The sequence below is a fragment of the Mustela nivalis genome (assembly GCF_964662115.1).
Source record: "Mustela nivalis genome assembly, chromosome: 14".
Classification (NCBI taxonomy): Eukaryota; Metazoa; Chordata; class Mammalia; order Carnivora; family Mustelidae; genus Mustela; species Mustela nivalis.
Window position 1 is genome coordinate 36,096,543 of NC_139033.1, and position 22,913 is coordinate 36,119,455.

At 50.0% G+C, this 22,913-nt stretch overlaps 1 protein-coding gene across 1 annotated transcript in view; it reads left to right on the plus strand.

The window, feature by feature from the left end:
* ALPK2 (alpha kinase 2) overlaps positions 1-22,913 on the plus strand; it is a 144,735-nt gene that overhangs the window by 105,051 nt on the left and 16,771 nt on the right. The window contains exons 5-11 of the mRNA XM_082699445.1: positions 1,049-4,241; positions 7,438-7,585; positions 10,840-10,967; positions 11,068-11,103; positions 15,637-15,911; positions 17,134-17,222; positions 20,802-21,019. Coding sequence (XP_082555571.1) covers positions 1,049-4,241; positions 7,438-7,585; positions 10,840-10,967; positions 11,068-11,103; positions 15,637-15,911; positions 17,134-17,222; positions 20,802-21,019 — 4,087 coding nt within the window. The remainder of the gene's footprint in view (positions 1-1,048; positions 4,242-7,437; positions 7,586-10,839; positions 10,968-11,067; positions 11,104-15,636; positions 15,912-17,133; positions 17,223-20,801; positions 21,020-22,913) is intronic.

A 22,913-nucleotide genomic window follows, 5' to 3' on the forward strand; every position in this document is an offset into this window, starting at 1 on the left:
CCTTGGGACTTGGAGCCACACTGTGCCCAGAAACATCCCAGGTTGTCTTTGTTATGCCCTGGGAGACTCTGTCTCCTCTCCTTTATAAGCCCAGGTATCAGTTTCTGTCCTATCGAAAGGGGTTGCTCTAAAGCGGGGTCCTGGAGGCGAAGACGGAGGTACTTGCCAAAATGTAGCAGCAATTCCCTTTTTGTTGCCTGGGCGTGATTTTGACGTGTGTTGAAATAATTGATGAAATTCAAGTTGTAAGAGATAAGAATGTAGTCTAAGATCTTGTTGCTTCCTTCAACAATAACCGGTATCATACAAGAGTCAGGGTTTGCTCCTCACAAAGTGAGTTTCCTCTCTCCTTACCGCCCTCCCCTCTCTCCTCCCTCCCTTCCTTCGTTCCTCCACCTCTCTTCCCTGAATCTTCTACTTCTCATGGGCATGGTCCGCCTGCCACGAGACATCCGTTTTAAAGTGGAAGAGGCACTGTAGAATTCTATAATCCTCCTGGGGCAGAAACAATTGGAAGCGCTGGTGACCCGACATAACCCCGTTACTTCATTAGAGGCAGGTTCAAAGGACAGGCCTTTCTCTGTTCTTTAGTAACATGATTAGCCATTACTGGGGACAAAGTTTATCCATTGCTACTTTACAAGCCTTGTATATTTCATTTGTTATGATCATGTGAAATGTATCTTTCTGGAGAGATGCAAGCTCTGGTGGCTTAACTTGATCAAAATAGTTTACATTCAATTTATTTCTGTCTTTCCTCCTGAGAGACAAGAAAGCATCATCTGACGACTGTCGGAAGGATTTTTGTTTAAAATGGGGAATTTGACCAAGGGTCCCCTGGAACCCAGTTGCTTAAATGTGCATTTCTCCAGGAAGTCTCTAATAGCTAGAGAGGGTCTGGGGACCGGCGTTTAGATTTCAATCATTCCTGCTTCTCCTCTTGTCCATTATTACAGTCATCGAGGATTAACATTCTTGGGCTCACAGGAATGCCCAATTGTGGGCTCTCCTAGGAACAAGTCTATTAATATCACTTTCATCTTCCTAGGTGCAAATTCGGGAAACAGTCCGGGAGAGAGACTTTCTCAGCCAGCTGCCAGCTTTCTCAGATCCTGCTGGGGAAGAGTCTGCATTTGCTGGGACCACAACAAATTCCTTCCCCAACACAGGAGGGATCGATGAGGAAGACACATCCTTGGCCCGATACGTGGAGCTAGGAAGCTGTACTCAATGTCCACAACACGGAGAAAAGCAGGACAGAAAAGACCATGTACTTGGAGGTTCCTGGCCAGAACCAGGATATGAGCTGAGCATCCCAGATGCCCATAATGAAACTATATCCCCCCGGGAGCTGTCAGTGCTTCTCCCCCAAGAGGGCAGTGCTGACCCCTGGGAGCCCAAGGCTCTCTCTGTTGCTTCCCCGGAACCCGAAAAGCCCAGCCTCACCCTGGAAACTCCATGCGATGAGCCAGGGGGCAGGGAAGCAGCAAGCGTGTTGGAGCGTCTTGAAGCACGAGACCAAGGAACACGGGACACAATGGATTCTCCTGCTGGAGCCTCAGCTGATAGATATTTGCCTCCGGAAACTTGCTCCACGGACTCAGAGCCGGCGGAGATTCAAAGCAAAGTATCTGATTCACGTTCTCCTGATAATGAGATGCCAGGCATCCTCTCTCACACGCAGCATTCTGAGTTCCCACAGCACCCGTGCAGGAGCAGCAAGGGGGGAGACTCTGCCGCGCCACCTCTTTTTACCAATACTTTTGCCTGGAACATTTCGCAGGCCAGCGAAGGTGGCACAGGGGAAAATTTAGCAGAGACGGAGAATGTCACCTCCGCGCTGGTCTCCGCAGTCCAGCCTGGCGGGGAGAGGCCAAGCCCCGGCAGCTCCGGAGGGTTTGAGGAAAGACAGCCGCTGTGTTCTGACAACAGCTCTTCTGTGCAGTTTCCAGAAGGCGGTGACGAGAGCCCCAGGACCCGTGCCTCAGGCACTGCAGACACACCAGCCGGAAATGGTTCAGTGGTGATGTTTCCTCCTGAGAAGCTGGTGTCTTTAACTGCTAATCTTGAGGGTCTTCAGGTGACCAGGGAAAGTGGGGACACATCGACGGTTACCATGGCCACCAAAGTCCAGTCAGCCAAATACCTCCCTGTTTCAATCGCGGAGGACAGTCACCCCAATGGTCCCAGGGAGAGTTCCCCTCAGGCTCCGGAAGGAAATACTTGCCAGCTTCCTTCCAATGCACAGTTGGGCCATATTTTTAATTATTCCACAACGGCATCTCTAGAAGAGCCCTTTGGCCTGGCTCCCGGGGGGCCAGAAGTCCACATCCACGTTCCTCAGCTCCCAGAAGGAGAGGGTTTCTCCTGCACTTCCCCTCTTCAGACTGATAACCATTCTGGAAATAAGAGCCCGGCCGTGGACGGAGCAGGCCGGAGGAGCCTCGAGGAGCATTTCCAAGACAAAGAAAGTGAAACAACACAGAGGAGCCAGCCAGAGAGCTTACCCCAAAAGAGTTCTCCTCCTGAAGATGATCCCCAAGAAAGCTGGCCCAGGATGCCAGCTGCCCGAGGGCAGATAGACCCAGCGTCCTCGGACTGCTTATCAGCAAACTCCAGAGAGGAGAGAGGACAGAGCTCAAGCTTGGGGACTAGCGTGTGCAAGGCGGCTGAAGCCGATGTGGAAGTTGGAGGTCAGGCTCCAGGCCACATTGCTCCTCTCTCTAATGTCCCCCTGGAAGAGTCCGGAGGGAGCAGGCCAGGACTTTGGGAAACAGGAAGCAAGCTCAAGATTATAACTCTGGAAGCTTCCGTTCCAGAAGTCTGGCCACCCAGACAACAGCCAGGTTCCGAGTCCAAGGAGCTGGAAGCGGGTCCTGACGTTCTCAAGGCTCACGGCCCTCCGGCTGAGTCTGGCTCAGCACTTGCCATTGACAGAGAAACGCTCGTTAGTGGAAAATCAGCCAGCCATGCATCCTGGAGGAGTCTTTCGTCCGAGTATTTGAGCCAACCCAGACTCCTAGAGTCATCAGTGGATCCTGTGGACGAAAAGGAATTAGAAGTCGCAGATTTGCTATGCGAGCCTTCGAAAACTGGAAAGAGGGAAAATGTTGACGGTGTGAGCCAAAACCGAGAGGGCAACCGAGTCCAGGCGGATCACGCTGCTTTCTTTAAACGGTTTCTGACCCGCCTGAAGGTCGTGGAGTCCTCTGTGGACCCCACGGATGCGGCAGGTGGGACGGTGTGTGCCCGGGCTGAGACGGCGGGGCCTCCCGCGTCCTCCGTGTCTGTTGTCAGCGAGGACAGTGAACAGGATGCTGGGCCCATGGGCCAGAGACCGGCCGTCCAGCCGGCCGTCTTGCAAGTCCCGAGTCCTGACGAAGGTCAGGGAGCACGTCCCCGGGCTCATGGAATCGGCCAAATGCAAGAGCGCAGCGAGAGAAGCTCGGGGGAGGCTGAACGCAGTAAAAACGACAAAGCAGAGTCTGTTTTCCCCACTTTACCTCTTTCTGATGGGCCTGCAGTGATGACTCACACATGTGTTGGAGCGGATATTCGCGACTCCTCGGGTCAAATTCATGACGTCTCTGAGAAGGGTGTAGTGGGGCCCAGAAACCACCCCTACACATTTTCTGACTCAAAGGACAGAGGAGCCATTGAGAGTGAGTGTGGGAAACATCCACTGTCTCCCAGTGCTCTTACTCGGTTGCCTTTTACCGCCTGTCCTGAAGGAAACATCACAAACTTTTCAGAAAGACACAAAATCCAGGAACCTACAGGGGAGGAGCCCCGCACCGGGGAAGCCACATCCACCGGCGCATCGGGCTCGCCTGCTGTGACCTTGGCCTCCACGGCAGGTGGATGTGTGTCGGAGAAAGCTCCCGAGATACTGCCGTCCCCATGCCAACAGGGCTCCAGCCTGGGCTCTGGGCAAAAACCCAGGGACGAGAAGCTCGGGCACATGGCCGCCCAGACCCTCGGCTTCCCCAAGTCCCCCGCAGCAGGGAGTGGCTCCGGGGAGGTCAAGAAGCAAGAGGCTTCAGGGAGAGGACCCATAGCTGAGGGCGTGAAGAAGAAACTTCTGTCCAGGGTGGCCGCCCTGAGGCTGCGTTTGGAGGAGAAGGAGAACGTCAGGCGGAGTTCGAGCCTTCTCAGAAGGATTCCTGCACCCGAACCACCGGCAGCAGGCCCAGACGAGAGACAAGACGCGGAGGAGCCGCCTTGCAGAAGAGACGGGAAAGGTGAGGCTCCGTGGCTGTCGCTGTTAGCGTTTGGGCTGGCGAGCCGGAGGCCCAGCTCCTGTATGCAGACTGCCGGGCTCTACCTCCAGAGTTTTTGATTCAAGTTTCGGGCTGGAGAAAGTGGCTTCTTTCTTTCTTTCTTTTTTTTTTTAAAGATTTTATTTATTCATTAGAGAAAGAACACACAAGCAGGGGGAGAGGCAGAGGGAGAGAGAGAAGTAAGCTCCCCGCTGAGCTGGGAGCCCAATGCGGGGCTCCACCCCAGGACCTGGAGATCATGACCTGAGCCGAAGGCAGACGCCAACCATCCAAGCCACCCAGGTGCCCCGAGAAAGTGGTTTCTAACAGGTCCCCAGGTGATCTCGAGAGAGAACCGCTAAAAGAGGCTGCCTGGAGGTAGGTTTAACCAAGGGAGTGTGATTAAGATGACTTTCTGTTTAATTATCCTTTAAAAAATATTTTAAAAGATAAACAGAAGCATTCATCAGTGTAGCTAATTAGTATAATTAAATAGACCACACACTAAGCAGGATTTACAGAAATAAACATTTAGGTACAATTTGGGAGTCTCCTCTTTAATTGGTGATTTTCATTAAAAACAGCTTAATTGAATCCTGGATTCTCTTCCAAATGTGAACATAAAATTTCTTTCCAACTTACCCTCCTCTTTGTCTGAGTCTAAAGTGCCCTGGGGACTCCGTTCCAGGTTTCAAACCAACTGAGTCTCAAAGCGCTATAAATGCTGTCATCGCTGCTTTGCAATGGGAGTGCTGCCTCAACCCCAAACTCCACCCCTTAACCCGAATTTTAGCCTCTGTTATTTCAGAGCTCTTCTTTCCCTCCCCATGGGTGGGAGGAGTCAGAAGAGAAGACTCCGCAGCCAGTGATGCCATCTGCGCATGTGGGATCTTGATGCTGGGGGCCCCCTTCACGCTAAGGGGGCTTTGCTCCTCCTGCCGGAGTTTTCAGACCTCCACACTGATGCTCCTTATTCCTGTGGACACTGCGGGCCCTCTGCGCCTGCTGCAGGCAGGATTCAATACAAAACTCCCTTCAGAACGTTTGGGGGCATTCAGCCAGGTCTCTAGGAGACATGTTTTAAAACATTTAAAGTTGGGGCACCCAGGTGGCTCCGTCGGTTAAGTGTCTGCCTTCAGCTCACGTCATGATCCTGGGGTCCTGGGATCCAGTTCCAAGTTGGGAATCCCAAGTTGGGAATGCTCAGTGGTGAGTCTGCCCTCCCCCTCTGCCCCTCCCCAGCTTGTGGCTCTCCTCTCTCAAATAAAGAAAAAAAAATCCAAAAACCCACATATTTAAAGAGGATGGAGCAGTATTTTATAAGATTTCTAAAGTGGTTTCAGCCCCAAGGGAAATATCTATTTGGAATCCTTGTCCGTGGTTTCTCGAGTTTCTGTAGGAGCAAGGCCGCTGCAGGTAAGCGCGGACTGGTGGAGCTTGTGCTGGGTGTCCCCAAGACCCCCTGGGCCAGCGCAGTGCTCTTCGGGGAGGGAGGCTGCGCTCTCAAACCACAGAGCACGCAGGGAAGGAGTTAGTATGTGGGGGGTGCTGTGCCTCACATGACTCAAAGAAATAAAACTGAGTAACCTTTCCTGGGGACATTCAAAGCTTTCTATTCTAGTCTTTCCGCCCAACACTTGGCCAGAATATGCACAGAAGGAAAACCCAGCCACACTCTCAGGCTTCCCTGTAGCTCCTTCCTCTCCATGTCTCCCTTCCTCCCACCCAAAGAGAGGTCCTTTCGGAAGCCCCCAGACCTCTTGTCCAAGCCAGCTTTCTAGCTCTCCGGGACCCTCATTTCGTCCTGCTTCCCTCTGTCCCCCCAACTTTCTGTGTTCAGAACTCAGAATGCGCAGTGGACAGGGTTGGCTGCTTTAGGAACATTCAGGTTTCCACAAATCATCATGAAGGCTGTCCCTGCATAAGTGTTGGAAGGGCCCTTGAGGAATTAGGTCCCAGAGGAGGAGGCAGGCTGGGTCTGGACCGAGAGTTTGAGACCAATGGCCTCAGGACCTAGCCCAGCTAGCCCCATCGGCCATTCGCACTGAAATGGAGGTCGCCATCGATAAGCACTTGGTATGTTTTCTCTCTCCCATCATATTGTCAGTATCTTCAGCTACTTCCTAGTTGGGGGACTTATTCCCTGATCAACCCATTATCACGTTCTGGGAAGAAAATAAGCTTTTAAATGTGCATTCTGTTGCCCACATGTCTGTTGGCATCAAGGAGGGAAGAGAGGCACCTTTAATCCATTGGCGCCTTCACAGTGGGATTCGCGGGAAAGGGGCAAACAAAGCGTCCGCATCGAGGACTTCTGGCTTGGCGGAGGATTACGTCATGTTCTGGGTTACCACCGCTGCGGCGTTAGGGAAGTCGGTTTGCAGAAGATTGACACCAGGTTTCCAGTAACCTTATGGCCAAATCACTCTGCCCACCTGGCTGGGTCCGCCGTCCGTGCCCCGTTCTAATGTCTCTCCTGCCGCCCAGTGGCTGGCCTGAGTAATGACACATTTCCCCATCCGGCAGTGCGCTCATCCCGGGTTTAATTAAAAAGGCGATGTTCAAAGAGCTCAGGCTAACCCCCGAATGGTTTCTTGCTCGCTCCTATTTCATTCAAGAAGATGCTTCTCTTTTGCTAATGAAATTGATGTCAGACATCACTGCACTCCGTTAGGATATTTTCAGCCAAGACAATAGATCAAGGGGAAAGATGGATGAATGTTATTCAGAGATAACCCACCCATCTGGATTTTATTCTGCTCCTAATCCCCAGCTCTGATTTTGACCTGGACCATCTGGTGATCCTTTAAAAGCATCTCTATTTGGCCCAGGTTTATAGGCTAGGTATCCCCAGCCCCCCACCCTCTTCTTTAAAAAAAAAAAAAAAAAGTCTCTCACATTCTATTTCTGTAATTTGTGCATTACAGAGCTCACTCGTGGAGTGTTTTGTAGTGAAAAATGAGGTGGATTAGTTCATTTTTCTGACTGTTTAGGTATGCCACTTCTCCCCTCAGACATTTGGCTTCCTCATCCATGAATGGAGGGTAATAATTATTATCCCATTGGGGGGATTGTTGTTAGCATGACATGTGATACAATGGCTAAGTCTCTTCCCCACCATGAAGTCTTTCTTTGCAACTGTTGTAAGAACACTGACCTGCAAATCTCTCCTTCACAGCTCCGATATTACTGAAAAAGATCCAAGCCGAGATGTACCCTGACCACTCCGGGAATATTAAATTAAGCTGCCAGTTTGCAGAAATTCATGAAGATTCTACTGTCTGGTGGACAAAAGATTCAAAGTCAATAGCCCAAGTGCAGAGAAGGTGCGCTATTTGCCCGGTCACTTTTCACTGCAGTTGCGTGTTTCACAACGTAGTTCTAGAAGAAAATTATTATAGGAAGTGAAAAGGGAAACTGAAGTCGAAACCCCACACCCAAAGTATCCAAGACGAGTAATAACCGAAGACAGATGTCTAGACAGAGGAAGCCATGGAGGGTTCTTAGCCGGGCTCTGCCATCCCTGAGTTTTGGGGCCGCAGGAAGTCAGGAAACTTTTCATGATGTTTCTAGAATCAGGGAAACGGGTCAGATCATTTTCTAGGTGGAGGTTCTGTGGTCCCAAGAGTACAGAGCTCTCTTCTGCATGTCTGTGAATTTGGCTGTGTTCTCTGTGTCATAATTCCCATGAGCCTGACAAATTCCAATGCTGAAAAGGTGAACCCAAAGAAAGAAGAGAAGGAAAACTACCTCTCCACCATGAGGTCGTTGAAAGCAGCCGCTTGGAGGGTGATAAACAGCCCTTTCTGAGATGGGAAAAGCTGTTTGGTTCTGGGATGGAGAGGAGGGGAGGAGGGAGAGAATCATTGCCGAGAATTCCCATGTGGAATGAACCTGGCGAACGGCTTCCTAGAACGCGGTGCTGGCAATACACACTCGCTGGGGTGAACTGCGGACCTGGAGCTTCATCTGACACACTGGAGGGGGCGTGGCTGGTTCTTAAACAGATCACTGGGCTCCGTGGCAACGACTGTCACTCCAACAGTCCTCAGGTGCTTTTTCTGCCAAAGGAGGTCCCTGTTCAGCTCCCTGAGTCACGGAGGTTCCTACCCCCTTCATCTCGCCACAAGTAGCCTGAAAAAGGAAGCACAACCGGAGAGCTTTCTGTCGAATGAAATCAAATGGGTCCACTGGGAACCCATGTCCGGAAATTAGGTCCCAAATGCAACCACGGCAGATTTGAGCTACAGTTTCTTTGCCGTGACATCACTCCAGAACATCTAACGGGGTTGTCGCGGGTGGAGTCACGTTCGCTGCCTAAAACGCTGCCCTCATCCCGCCCGTCTTGTGTGTGGCTTCAGAAGAATTTTAATGGAGAATAAATGACTTGATTTTAAAATCAAGGCTGCTCCCTAGAGCTTTATAGAAAGGAAGCACTCATTATTCATTTAAAAAACTTGCTGTAATTGTCAGCCAAGGATAATTAACCAGTGGGGGTTTCTGCCATCTTGCTCTGAGCTCAGAATTGGCACCGGAATCCTTTGGGTCCCTTTTCCATCTGAGATGTCTTTAGAAAACCCAGCCTCCCTCTGGGGAGCATTTGGCAACAGTAGGCTTGCCCTGTGCTGGCGATGCGTGGCCAAGCCTTTACGATCTTAGCCACGCTGGCTTCCTTCTTTCTTGGCCACGCTGGCTTAGGGGCACCCCTTTGCCGCTCCTGTGGTTTATGGGGACTATTTGGGAGGCCTGCGTCCTCTGTATATCAAGAAATCATTTACATTAGTTCGAGTGGCTTTTTAAATGTTATCGAATTTCTTTCACCTTAATTCCAGTCCCTCTAAGAAGTATCTCACTGCCTTGTAAAAACATCATTTCCCAGAAGCTGAAATCTCTCAAGCAAGTATAATATAAACACACAGCCAAGATCTCTTTCAGCTCATTAAATAATGAAGAACCAGGAAGATGGTAAAGCCATTCAAAGGAACATTTGAGAAATGGAGATTTATATAGTCTGTGGGGCAAATCGATAATACTTTTGCAAACAGGTACAAAACTGGTTAATATTTGACAGATAATAAACACTGAGGGTTATCTTTTCTCCTAGACAGAACTTGTAAGTTGCAAGTTAAAAATGTCTCTGGGGGTTCTATTTAAACAGCAAAGTCAGGCACAGGAGCATTCTCCCATAATTAAATTCTCCTTGGGTGACATGTGAAGCGCAAGAAGAGGCCTCCAAGGTTCTCCGTCAGGTGTCAGAGGATCAGGGAATTTGGGTCAGAAGCCACACAGAGAGACACCACCCCAGGCCTTCTGTGACTCAGCGTTTTGCAGCCCAACAGGAAATCTTCTGCTCGTAACTGGCACTATCCACTTCCCACCATGCATTCAGGACGCATTCAGAGGCTATCTCGGTGGATGATGTATTATCATTTCATGGGCTTTTCTTTCAAGCCATTGGTGCATGAGACATGTGTAAATCAGAGACTTGATGTCCACTGAAAAACCAACCGAGCGTCTCTACTTCGGGGGCTAAGCAACTGAGACAGGATAAGTGGAATCTGGGTTTGAATTGTGAAATGACCCAAAACTGAAACAGACAAACCTGGTGAATGTTTAACAACATTCCGAACAAAACTACAACAATATTTAATGTAACTTTTTGGCTACAAAGTAAATTTTTAGGGTGAGACTTTGGAATGAAGATTGCAGCGTTAGCCATAATTCCCATGATCCCAGATTTGAGGGGAGTGATCCCAAATCACTTGAAGAGGCAGCGTCTTGAGATCAAGGTGAGGACTCCAGACTCAGGCTTTCTTGGTTCAAGTCCCAGCTCAACCCAGCTGTGGGAACTTAGGTCACGTTCTTGACCTCTGTCTGCCTCAGTTTTCTCATCTGTGAAGTGGGGATAGTAATACCACTTCTCTCATTACATTGATGTGTGTGACATGAAATAGATGTTTAAGTCATCAGTACGATGCCGGATGCATACCAAGTGCTAAGTACACGTTAGCTATCATCATCATCGTCACCACCGGTTTTTCTGTTCATAGCACGGTGCCTTGTTGAATGGGTGGGAGGGCGGATGGATGGCTGGTATTCAGTCTGGGGGTATCCTATTTAAAAAAAAACAAACCTCAGCCACGTGTCCTTATTTACAGCAGAGACCTCCTTTCTCTTGTCCCTTATTGTGTCTGTGTTTAGATTTGGGTTTGGAATTTTCAGGTCTCCTTTAAGCACAGGGCACCTGGATTGGTAACATAATTGGGGTGAATTCTGAGCAGAAATGTTAATGACAGCCCCCAGAATCCACATTTCTGGTTCTTTACTAGCAGCAGCCGAACCTCTCAAATGTTTCTGTTTTAATATTGCATGTTGGAGTGAGGATGTTAAGCCAAAATCGCGCTGATCGTCCCCTCAGATGAATGAAGGATTTGAACAGCTCATCGAGGTCTTGCTCTTTAGCCAACCCACTGGCCCAGAACATGAGGGCAGGGAAGCATGTTTCTTTCTCCATAAGTGCATTAGAAACCTCCAACCTCAGGACGATGAAGCGTTCAAATATTCATGCCCCCTATTGCAGTGCGGGTGACAACTCCATTGTGTCCTTGGCCATCATGCAAGCTGGTCAGAAGGACCAGGGCACCTATGACTGCTGCATCAAGAACAGTTATGGAAAACTGACCACTGAGTTTAACCTCACGGCTGAAGGTAAGCCTCGGAGGCTCAGTTTCAGGCGAGCTCTAACTCCCCTGCCCCCCAGTTCAGAATGCCCATGCGTACTGAACACCCTCTCTTCCTTTGCTTCTAGTTCTGAAACAACTCACGAGTCACCAGGATCTGAAAGGTAAGCCAGTCGTTGGTTGTCCAAGGACGTGGGCCCTCTGTAAAAGCGTGAAATAGCTCCCGGAATCAAGGGCAGAAGCAGTATTCCTGCTGACTCTTCCAACCAAGTAGGAGAGGGCACAGGAATGACTGAGACACGAAAGACAATTTCAAGCTAGTTGCAGGCCTACCGTAAGTGCGGGAGGTGACGACTGTCCGGAAGTGTTAATGAAAGATCAGACTGCAGGTGCGGTGCTCCAGGACACCTTGGTGGGCTTTGAAGGAAGAGTCCTCCCTGTAAGCCTCAGGCTGGCGTCCAGGCCCTCTGCAGGCTGTTTTCAGCCTCTGGCACTGTTGTAACCTGTTTTGCATCTTCAGTTTGCTTGTCAGTTTGACTAGCCCAGTGTCAGGGGAATAACTTCGTTTGCATCTTAATGAAAATGAGAGATGGGTTTGGATGCTTTCCTTTGGCTTTGGTGCTGGCATGGCAACAGCCAAACAGGGGGCTCCTGAGCAGTCACCTGCTGCTGGGCCACCTAGTGTAGCTTGGTGGAGTCCATGCTTGGCCTGTGTTTCCTCTTAGGGAAAATTCCCTGCCCCCGTACACATGCCCATCCCCACTCAGTGGCTGCTGGGAAATGTTTAACGACCTGCCCAGGGTGTGTGGGGTAGGGTGCACTGATTTGTTGAGTTTTCTCATTTCTGTGGTGTAAATACTATCACCATGGCCAATGTTTACTGCGCATGTGAGATGGAGAAAACACGGAGCCAGGAAGAGATGCCCACCGGCAGCGGGAGGGAGCTGGCTGCAGCCCACCCTGCACACCCACCCGGGCACACCCACCCGTGCACACCCACCCGGGCACACCCACCTGGGCACACCCACCCGTGCATGCCCGCCTCACTGACCATAGCTTTTTGCACCTCATAGGAGCTTTGGTGACTTTTAGAAGATGTGAGTAAAACGGATAGCTCAGTTGATTCAGCCTCATAAAGAAATTCACCTCATGGGCTGATTTTTAGACAAACAAAAACACCTGAAGACGGGGAGGTCTTTGTAGAGACAAGACAGTAAATGTGATTATGATGGGGGGACACCTAGTTCATAAAGGGCGAGGAGCTGGGATCTTGACTTAGAAATGGTCTAGCAAGGGCGCCTGAGTGGTGCAGTGGGTTAAAGCCTCTGCCTTCGGCTCAGGTCATGATCTCAGGGTCTTGGGGTGGAGCCCCGCATCAGGCTCTCTGCTCAGTGGGGAGCCTGCTTCCCCCTGCCTCTCTGCCTACCTGTGATCTCTCTCTCTGTCAAATAAATAAATAAAATCTTTTTAAAAAAATAAAAAAGGAAATAGTCTAGGAAACACGTATCATGATATTTATATCATGATATTTATCGGCAACAACAAACAGGCTCTTCGCAAACCTATTCAAATGCTACGTACCTGTCTTTAGTGTGGAGTATGCTTGTATGATTTCAGATCCTTTTGCCATGTCTGCCCCCCCATCTCCCCAAAAGTCTAAATATGCAAAAGGATGTCCTTCCTCCTTATGCTTGAGAAAACAAAATAACTTCCAGAAGAAGAGCTTCTCTGTGCCATCAGCTTAGCATTGCTGGGTGTTCTCATGCCGGATCTTGCCACAACCTCGTTCATTTAGGTTCGCATAAACTCATCTTTCTAGGTGTTTACCAGTTAGGAACTGGTAAAAGAGACCCCAGTGGGAATGAGCTGCTGGTCACCTTATGAAAACAGTGCTGATGTAGCCCTGTGACTCCAGCCAGAGGGTTTGGGTCTAGACCCAATGACATCACCTCCTCCCAGTGTCAGACCCCCCTGTGACTGGGGGGGTCCAGTGTCAGTGACTCACTGGAAAGTGAGGGGATCCCATACTTTCCTCCCCACCCCTTGATCTTTCAGATGAAGAAGCCTCAAATGACTTCTTGATCACCTTTCTTGTTTGGGGGAGTCTCTCTCACATTTTATTAATTGAGTTCTCTAGAGGAGGAACAAATAATATTTTACAAGTTGGTCCCTAATTAAAAAACTAATAAAATCAAGCTTGTGGGAAGGTCCCAAATGAAAGATGGTCCAAATAAAACACAAGCAAGCACAATTTAATGATCACACAGGGCTTTCAAAGAGAAGTCCTAAGATTTATTTTTTCCCTTTCATTGTTTTATCTTTAAGTAGACATTTCTGTTGGAAATTATAGATAGGATTGTTAATTATACCTAATATAATACTATACAGAAAATGTCCCTTGGTATTTCTAAGCACATAGTCTGGACAACTTTTGTGTTAAATTTGATGCATTTCTAAGTACTTGGTACACGCATTTCTGTTAAGAATAATTGAGTTTCGGGAATTTGGGGGGATTATGCAAGAAAACATAATGGGGAAATACAGCTCATATTTATTGGGCTCTGATGTGTTTACACAAAACACTTCCTATGTTCACTAAATGGTATTAGGACCCAAACTGTTAACATGAAATTAATCATGTAACTAGAATTGAGATTTGGGTTATATGTATTAAAAAAATATATATCCCTTCTTCATTTTGTGATCCCATTTTAAAATTTAACTTAAGAAAAAACTATCCTCTTCTCCATAAATTAATTTCTTTTTCTGGTTCTTTCCCTAAGGTTGACATCTGTGATACAAGGATCACCTTAAAAATCTGCCTGGGAGGCGTTTGGGTAGCACAGTTGGTTGGGAGACCGACTGCTGGTTTCGGCTCGGGTCATGATCTCTGGGTCATGAGAAATGTTTCTCTGGGAAAATGTCCCATGTGCTTCCTGTTGCCCTACTTTTCCACCCCAGTTCTCTCTAGAGATCCAGGACAGGTTACTTGGCCAGAGGCTCCTGCTCGGCTTGGTGAAATCTTGGATAGTCTTTTCTGTCCACTCTCCACTGGCACCTTCAGCCCTTTTCCTATGTGAACCACTCCCTCCCCCCTCTTCTTGTTCTGTCAATAACTAGGCCTCTTCATTCATCCCCAGAGAGGGAGAGACGCAATCCCAAGCAGGCTCCACACCAGCAAGGGGGCTTCATCTCACGACCCCAAGATCATGACCTGAGTCGAAATCAGGAGCTGGACACCCAACTGTCTGAGTCCCCCCAAGTGTCCCAAGAATAATTTTATCTCCTTATGCCTTTAATAGCTAGCTTCAGGCGTAGACTGTTCTTAAAACACATGATCTGAAAATATTTTTAAAAGCAGAGAAAAAAATGTTTCTCTGTGCAGTCAAAGTAGAAATGTGAAGTGAGATTTTTCACACGACCCAGGATTTCTTTCTTCCTTAAACATTCAGAAAGATGTTAGTCTTTATCGACTTCGAGAACTGGAGGACATTTAAAAAAATCTAAACAAACTTACGTCACTGAAAACCGTCTTCTTTTCTTCTGTTAGCTCATCAGAATGCTGACTGCTTGCCTCTAGTTTAAAAGGGAGCCTTCTGATTGCCTCCATTGTCACCTGAAACATGGAGAATCAAATCTGAAGAAAGCTCATGCTAGAAAAATAATTCTACTTATCTTTTTACAAATAAATCCAAAATGATTAGACTTTTTTTTTGGTATTTCTTCAGAGGCAGTTCCTTTTACTGTTTGGTTTTTGTCTGCCTCTTTCTTTCTTTCTTTTTTTTTTTTTTAAAGATTTTATTTATTTATTTGACACCGAGAGAGAGAGCACAAGCAGGGAGGAGCGGAGGTTGAGAGAGAGAAGCAGGCTCCCCACTGAGCAGGGAACCTGACGGGGCCTTGATCCCAGGACTCTGGCACCATGACCCAAGCTGAAGGCATGTGCCTAACCGACTGAGCCACCCAGGCGCCCCTGTCTGCCTATTTCTTTTGTCTACCACAGACATTCTCAACACAGGGAGGCAGTATTGCTCCCGAGAAGGCAAAAATTGCTTCTTAAGGAGGCAAAACAAAACAAAACAAAACCAAACCCTGTACTCCGATTGTGTGTGCAGCACAGATATACACATAGTATGTACACAGATATACAGTACAAGTGTGGAATTAAAATTTCAGGGTAGGGGCAATTTGGAAAAAAGTCTAAAAAGACTCCTTTCAAAGGGCAATCATGAGAAGAAAGGTTGAGAAGCATCGCTCTATCACACCTAATCACTGGTCCCTCCTCCGTTCTGCCCCCTTCACCTGTCTTTTCAACTTGCCTTTAATGACCTTGCACGGTCCTGTCTGTATTTTCCAGGTCTGTCTAAACTGCTTTTCCTGGGGAGCCCAGGAAACATGAAATTAATCATGTAACTCGAATTGAGATTTGGGTTATATTAAAAAAACACCACTTCTTCATTTTTGCGATCCAATTTTAAAATTTAACTTCTTTTCCTTGCCCCAATTAGTCTTCTCCCCTCCCCCTGGAGGGCTCACCCCCCTCCCCCACCATCTCATCTCTGAGCTGGACCTCGGTGGGGAGTGCAGTTTCCGTCCGGGCTCTGCGGGCCAGCCTTGCCCTCAGCCCTGTGTGGCAACATGCGTAGCCGAGAAGCAGCACTGGGGGGTCTTCTAACTAAAGGCGAGCTGTGTTTCAGGATGTGAAGAGATCGAATTCAGCCAGCTCATCTTCAGGGAAGACTTCCTCAGCGACAGCTACTTCGGGGACCACCTGCGCGGTCAGATCGCCACAGAGGAGCTGCACTTCGGGGAAGGCGTCCACCGGAAGGCCTTCCGCAGCAAGGTGATGCGGGGGCTCACGCCCGTCTTCCAGCCCGGCCACGCCTGCGTGCTCAAAGTGCACAACGCTGTTGCCTATGGGACCAGAAACAACGACGAGCTCATCCAGAGGAACTACAAACTCGCTGCCCAGGTGGGTCCACCTGCCCGGAAGAGTCAGCTGGATGGGACTCAGCCCGAGTCTGGGGGTCCCTCCCTGGTGTCTGACCCCGCCTGGGATCCGTTCTGTTCCTAGGGTGCCCCATGAGGTCCTTGAAGGTTTGAGTCCACTTGGACACAGGACGTATGCAAGCTACACGGGCTGCCCGGATCCTCAAGCATCCCCAAGAGAGCAGTTTCTAGATTGCTTTGCTTTTTGGTTTGGTTTATGGAGGGGTGTGGGGTATAACCAGAAGGCCCAGGCTTTGTCCTGTTTCTTGCCTTTCTGAGTTTGAGCCAAGACTCCAGCCAAGTTCACGCCTCCCTGTGTTACTGAGTCACAGAATCTTGAGACAAGAAGAGATCTGGGCTTCCCTCCCTGCCTCCCCCTCCCGCTTTGGCGCCAGCTTTTGGGAGTGCTGGGACTAGCTCTGTCACAAGCGAGGTGCCCTTCTAACACTGTCCCCTGGAAAACAATTAGGTTAGACTTTGATGAATCTCCTGGGTACTGTCAAGCCACCCAGGCTGGTCTCAGACGTGCTGATGTCAGGTGGGACTTGCGGCTCATGAAGGCAGCCCCTGTTCTGAGGATAGAATTTTGCCAGCTGTATTCCTTTCTCCCAATCAACGGTTCTTTTTTCTATTCTTTCACTTCATTCTCTTTCTGCCTCAAGTACCCTCTGGTCTGGTCAGGGAAAAGCCCCAGCATCCAGACTCCCTCTTGGGGAGGCCCTACAGAGTGGAAAGCAGAATCCAGTTTGCTTTTCCGGGGCAAACAGTCTTGCCAAGGTGTTCACTACCCACAACCCTTGTCACACCCCTGAGGAAGACTTCCGATGGGAGAGCTCACAGGCAGCCCAGCAGGTTCCCCCAAGCTTTACCTGACATCCTGCCCTGGGGCCAGTCCTCTTAGCCCAGGGTGAATTTCAGCCGTGCACGTTCTAGAACTTTTTTAGTTCAGGATGCCTGGCCCCAGAGACCGCTTGAGCTTTAACTGGAGAGTTCCTTTAGGTCTCAGAGAGGCTCTTCCAGTGGACAGCTCTAGGTTGTAGCGATGCAGCGGTGTAGCAATCACTGTTACTTCTGGGCCCCCAACGAGGGGATGGCTGGGTTTGGGAATCCATTGGCTTGACCCACACCAGGAAACCTGATGGGCTTTACCGCAGCTCTGAATTTCCTCTAATCACCTGTCCTTCCCATGCGTGTGGGTGATGTAGGAATGCTACGTCCAGAACACCGCCAGACACTATGCCCAGATCTATGCTGCCGAAGCACAGCCTCTGGAGGGCTTTGGAGAAGTGCCGGAGTAAGTGTGTTTACCTGCTCTTGCGTTCTCACTTGGGATCTGTCGGGGACTTGGGGGGCTGGAGGGAGGAGAGGGTGAGAAGGACCAGCAGAACAAGCATTTCACCTGTCTGTCTGTCTGGGAGCTATGAAAGCACACGTGTGGGCTGCTGTCCTGCTCCTTACCAGGTTGCCAGAGGCTTACAGAGAGATATTTGGTACATATTCTTTAAATCAATGCATGTACGTATGTACGTTTATAAGGATAGATGGATGAAGAATGGGTAGATGGATGGAGAGGTGAATTCAGTAAGTGTATCGTATCAAATAGAAAAGAATTGGGTCGAAAATGAATGGGATAAATGTATCATGTTAAGCAGAAAAGAAAGAGAGTCTACTTCATGGATATTACAGTGTCTCAACAATAAGCCCACCCAAGAGAACACGAGTCTATCACAAAACAATTACCCTACGGTGAAAATAAAGTACGGTGCCGTGTCTAAGAAGAGTGAACTGGGGATCAGCAGTGTAGGAACGTACCACCCCTTTCCTGGAACCCTGCAGAGAGGAATCACACTGATTATTTTCATCCACTCATTGGCCAAATATGGACTGAACCAAGCAGATGTTTGGGGGTCTGGAACTTGTGGTTGCTAGCCTGCTCCTCTGGTTGAGATCGTGTGTGGGGGTTTAAGTGAAAAGAGAAAGAGGTATGCCAGGGCACATTGGAGATTTCAGGTACAACAGCCATTTGTGTATCGGTAGAAACCTGGAGAGGAAGGAAGGAAGGAATCGTAGCCTTCATTGACCCTGTCAGCTCACCAAGGGGCAAACATACTCCCCCTGAGGTGGTATATTGGGCTTATCGTATAGAAAGCCCAGTGCTTTCTGCTCTTGGCCAGGAAATGCTTAGCATACTTATTGAGTTCACAGACATCTCTCAGCAACTTCAAGGAAAACTAACATAATGCAAAGAAAATACACAATTGCTTTTCTGTTCAATCCCCTGAGACCGCAGTCTGGAGTGAGTGACGGCTTCGTGTCCCGGGCACTCACACGTTCTTGCTCTTCTCCGGTCCTGTCCCAGTGTCTGCCCCCAGCAGTTCTCAAGGAGGAAGAGGGTCAATTGTGTGAGCTGTCCGCAACGCACAAGACCGCGGCGCCCTCGGGTGGGGCACACCCAAGTTTTGTGTGACTTGACACCACAGTTTGGGGGCTTTCTAAAGAAAACAACACAAAATTATGGATATAAAGATCGGTGCAGGGACTTGAGAAGGGCTTATGCTTGCGAGGGACACGGGGCTGATGAGTGCCATTGGCAGCCCCACATATATGCCACCGGCCTAAAGATAGATTGGGACCTTTGGTGTGTAAACACCTGTCCCTTCCTTACGGGGGAAGAATTTGTGAGCGTATGAATGGTAACATATGGAAGGATGGGGGTCCTCGCAAAGGCATCTGCTCCTGATTCCCTGCTCACTGGACCAAAATCAGAGGATTGCGCACTGGGAAACACACACACACACACGCACGCACTCACACACAGACCTCTCCCCAGCGCTGTCCATGCAAAGTAGGGGCTGTGCCTCTTCCGTGTTTGCTCTCCTGGTGAGTTTTCGAGATTCTGGCATAAGCTACTGGGGAGATGTTTATTGGATGAAAAGAATAGGAGGGTGAGTCATCAGTCACCGAACCGAGGTGGGGCCGAGACAGGAGTCTGGGGCCCGTGAGGAGTTCGGTTTGGGCTGGGTTCAATCTGAGATGCCTTTTAAAGATGGATCGAAGACAGCAGGAGGCCAGGCACCTGAGTCAGGAGCGCAGGGAAGAGGTCTGCACTGGGGATAGAAATGTGGAAACCGTCGCCCTGCGGACCGTCCTTGGAGCAAGGAGGTCACCAGCCGGTGTGGGCAGAGCGAGCAGAGCTCTCTCTCAAGGCTGGGGAGAAATGAGGCTCCAGCAAAGGAGACGGGAAGAACGTAGCCAGTGGAGCAAGGAGACCAAGAGGAAGTGAGTTTCTGGAAGCAGAGCAGCGGGAAGGTGCTTTGAGAGCTCAGCTGTGTCCAGTACCACTGAGGGCACGTAAGACCGGGGCGCAGAGGAGACCGTTGGACTCGGCCACACGGGTGCTGCTGGTGCCCTTCATTGGTGGACACGCCCCTGTGAGGGGGTTCCAGGGCGAATGGGAGGGGAGGGGTCGCCCACCGTGAGGCTAAACTGACCTGAGTTTGGGTGTCAGCCGTGAGTCAGGCGTCGAGGGGCGGAGAGCTGTCCCAGCGTGTCGCTGGGCCCCGGCAAGGATGCTTCTTAGAGGGAAAAGCGGGCGGAGGCGGCGGGAGAACTTGCTGGCGAAACATCTCTGAGCATGAGAGGGGTTGGCCAGACCCGGACAGCAGTGGGAGAAGAGGCGCAGGGGGAGGGGGCGAGGAGGCTTCCTCCATCGTCGGGGGCGGGAGGGGGAAGCTCTCTATGAGTGTTTCAGTCTTCACGGTAAAACAGGAAGCGAGAGCGCGGCTGGGGAGGGGAGGAGCGGGTGTGAAATACCATCTAAGGTGCTACAGCGAATGGGTTGTGCTGAAAACCGCAGTCGGGACGCATCCCTTCTCCCCCCGGGGGCCGCCGTCACAGTTGTGCAGTGTGCCGCCTGATCTCCCTGCTCTGCCCTTGCTCCCACACGGCCCCTTCTCCGCAGAGTGGTAGAGTCCTCCTGCCACAAGGGTGTGTGATTGCGGCACTCCTCTGTCTAAGACCCTCCAGTGGCTTCTCATCCGAATGGTTTTTCAAATGGCCTCCCAGACCCCACAAGTTCTGGCTTCCCATTTGCCCCCTGTCCGCACCCACCTGCTCCCACCTCCCCTTTGCTGACCCTACTCCAGCCACACAGGCCCCTCCCTGCTCTTGGAACCCACCAAGAATGCTCCTGCACTGGTGCCTTTTCCCTTTGTTGTTCCTTCTACTTAGAATGCTTCTCCCCTAGATACCCTCATGGCTCCCTACCCCGCCTTCCTACAGGTCTCTGCTCAAACGTTCTTTCTTAGCAAGGCCTCCTCTGCCCTCCCTTAGTAAAACAGCATCCCCCTCCCTGACCCCGGTGCTACCTACCACCTTTCCACTGCTTTATTTTTTCACCTAGCCCCTGGCACTATGCATTGACTTGTTTATTGCCTGTCTCCCTCATTTAAATGTAAGATCCTTGAGCGCAGAGCCTCTGTGTTCTTTGCTGTTTTCTGGAACAGCATCGGAAGACTGAGATAGAAACCACTGAATGAGTATTTGCTGAATGAATGGAAGGGAGGAAGGAGGAAGGAGGGAGATGTGATGAATGGACACATGGCCGGTGGGTCACTGAGACACAAACATTCATTCCTACATGGGCAGGCAAACTCCATCCCAAGGAGGGCTTTCCGACCAACTCGAGGCACAAATGAAAGACGGGAATACATCTTCCCACCTGCTGAGCAGTCATTGTGGTCGGGGTCTGCCTACCTCTAGTGGAGTCCAGGAATTTGTTCTGCACCTGCTTCCCCCAAGTGAAGACAGAATACCCTCAGTCTCCATTTCCAGGTGAGAACGTGATGTGTGGCCGTGCTGTCTTGCCTTCCAGGATAATTCCTATCTTCCTCATCTATCGCCCTGACAACAACATCCCGTACGCAACCGTGGAGGAGGAGCTGATCGGCGAGTTCGTGAAGTATTCCATCCGGGATGGGAAGGAGATCAACTTCTTGAGGAGGGACTCGGAGGCTGGTCAGAAGTGCTGTACCTTCCAGCACTGGGTATACCAGAAGACGAGCGGCTGCCTCTTGGTCACGGACATGCAGGGTGAGGAAAGCAGCCTGACCTGGCTTGCAGGGGTGTCGTGGGGCCTGGAATGTTCCTTGGGGTGTGGATGGGAGGAGAGGGAAAGGTCTGCCAGATGCCTTTAAGCATCTTTACCAGCAGGAGGTGTTGCTAATGTCTCATCAGAAACAAGCCTGAAATGAGCAGCCAACGGAGTAATAGAGTGCATTATAATAATTCACGCCAATAACACCTATTACCACAGGTGACCGAAGACTGGCTTGATTGTTCTGTCCTCTACAGGGGCAATTCAGAAATGTAGAGGAAAATCTGACTGTACCAAAAGATAAATTAAGACGTAATCGTTGGTTCTTAATAGGGCAGTTGCTTTAGATTTTCAAGCCCTGCTGGCTAGTTTGCACATTTTCGGTTTATATGCAAATCGATGGGAGTTCATTTTTCCTATGAAGTGGGCTATGATAATTAGGATACCCAGAGAGACCACCCTGAGACAAGTTGCAGTTTGAGGTTCCCCAAGACCTCCTTCTGTTTCAATAATTTGCTGGAAGGATTCACAGAACTCAGAAAATCCTTTACACTCTTGGTTATGGTTTCTTACAGTGAAAGGATACAGACTCAAATTAGCAAAAGGAAGAGACTCGTGGGGCAGAGACAGGGGGAGGCCCGGGGGAACTTCCAGGTCCCCTGTCACGGTGGAGCCGCATAGACAGCACCAACGTCTCCCAGCAGTGATGTGTGTGGCCGTGTGCATGCTACTGCCTTCCGGGGAAGTTCGCCCAAACCTTGGTGGTCAGAGTTTTTACTGGAGATCCATCCCATTGGCATAACTCGCCTCAAGATGGACTTTGGTTTCTAGCCTCTCCAGAGGTCACACCACCACCCCAGGTAGACAAAGACGGTCTTACCAGGTGGGTCATTCCAGGGCTCGGAGGTTACCTCTCAGGAGCCGGGTGGGGATTGAGCCTTTATTTGGGCAAGGTGAGTCCTTTCCTGCACACTCATGTTCAGGTACAAATATTGGGGAGGGGATCCCAGGCGACCCTGCTAGGAGAGAGGAGTATGACAGGCAGTGAAAAGGCAGCCAATAGGGAGCCTTGGAACACAGCCAGTTCCTGCTGCAGGTCACTAAAGGTCCTGCCTGCTGGGGAGACTCTGGGAGCTTGTGCAGAGCACGCTGCTCAGAATTATCTCACACAAGAAGGGAGGGAGCAGTGGTATTTATACACCAGTTGTCTTTAGCTACCAGTGGGCAGCTACTCCTGGTGGGGGTGTTAATGCCCCTGAACTTGCCACCTGCCCATGGACAAGCCAAGCTGAGCAAAGCAGGCTCCCGTGAGCTCAGGCAAAGAGATGCTGGTGGCACGGGGACGGGGGGGTAGCCAGAGTGCACGGAAGTGGTTAGGGTGAGGACAGTGGGTGGGGCACCAACAGTTTCTACCACAAAGGTTTTCCTTTTCCTCTTCCTTTCCAAATAATACTGTGAAGAAAAATCTGAGCTATAATCGTATGCCCGCTGTACGTCAGACCTTGTCGCCGATGAGGACCTCCAGCTCTTGTTACAGCTGGTGGTAAAGAGCAAGACGGCCTCTGGGTTCTCTTCCCACGGCTTCCTAGCTGTGAGCCTTGGGCAAGTTACTTCCCTCTCTGCGCTTCAGTCCTTTACCTGAGTGGTGAGGGGGTAGGGGGGTGTTGAGGGGCTCAAACAGGCTGGGAAGTCACATAGCACAGCACTGCCACAGAGTGAGTGTACCCCGATTTTTTAAGCTTTTTATTTTGAAATAAACACAGACATAAGACATTGCAAAAAGATTCAATGACATCCTCCTTTGCGTATGTACTCATTTTTCCTGTGATTTCTGTCTGATCTTTGTAAGACAAAAGGAAGACATAAGACGTAAGACAAACAGAAGACAGA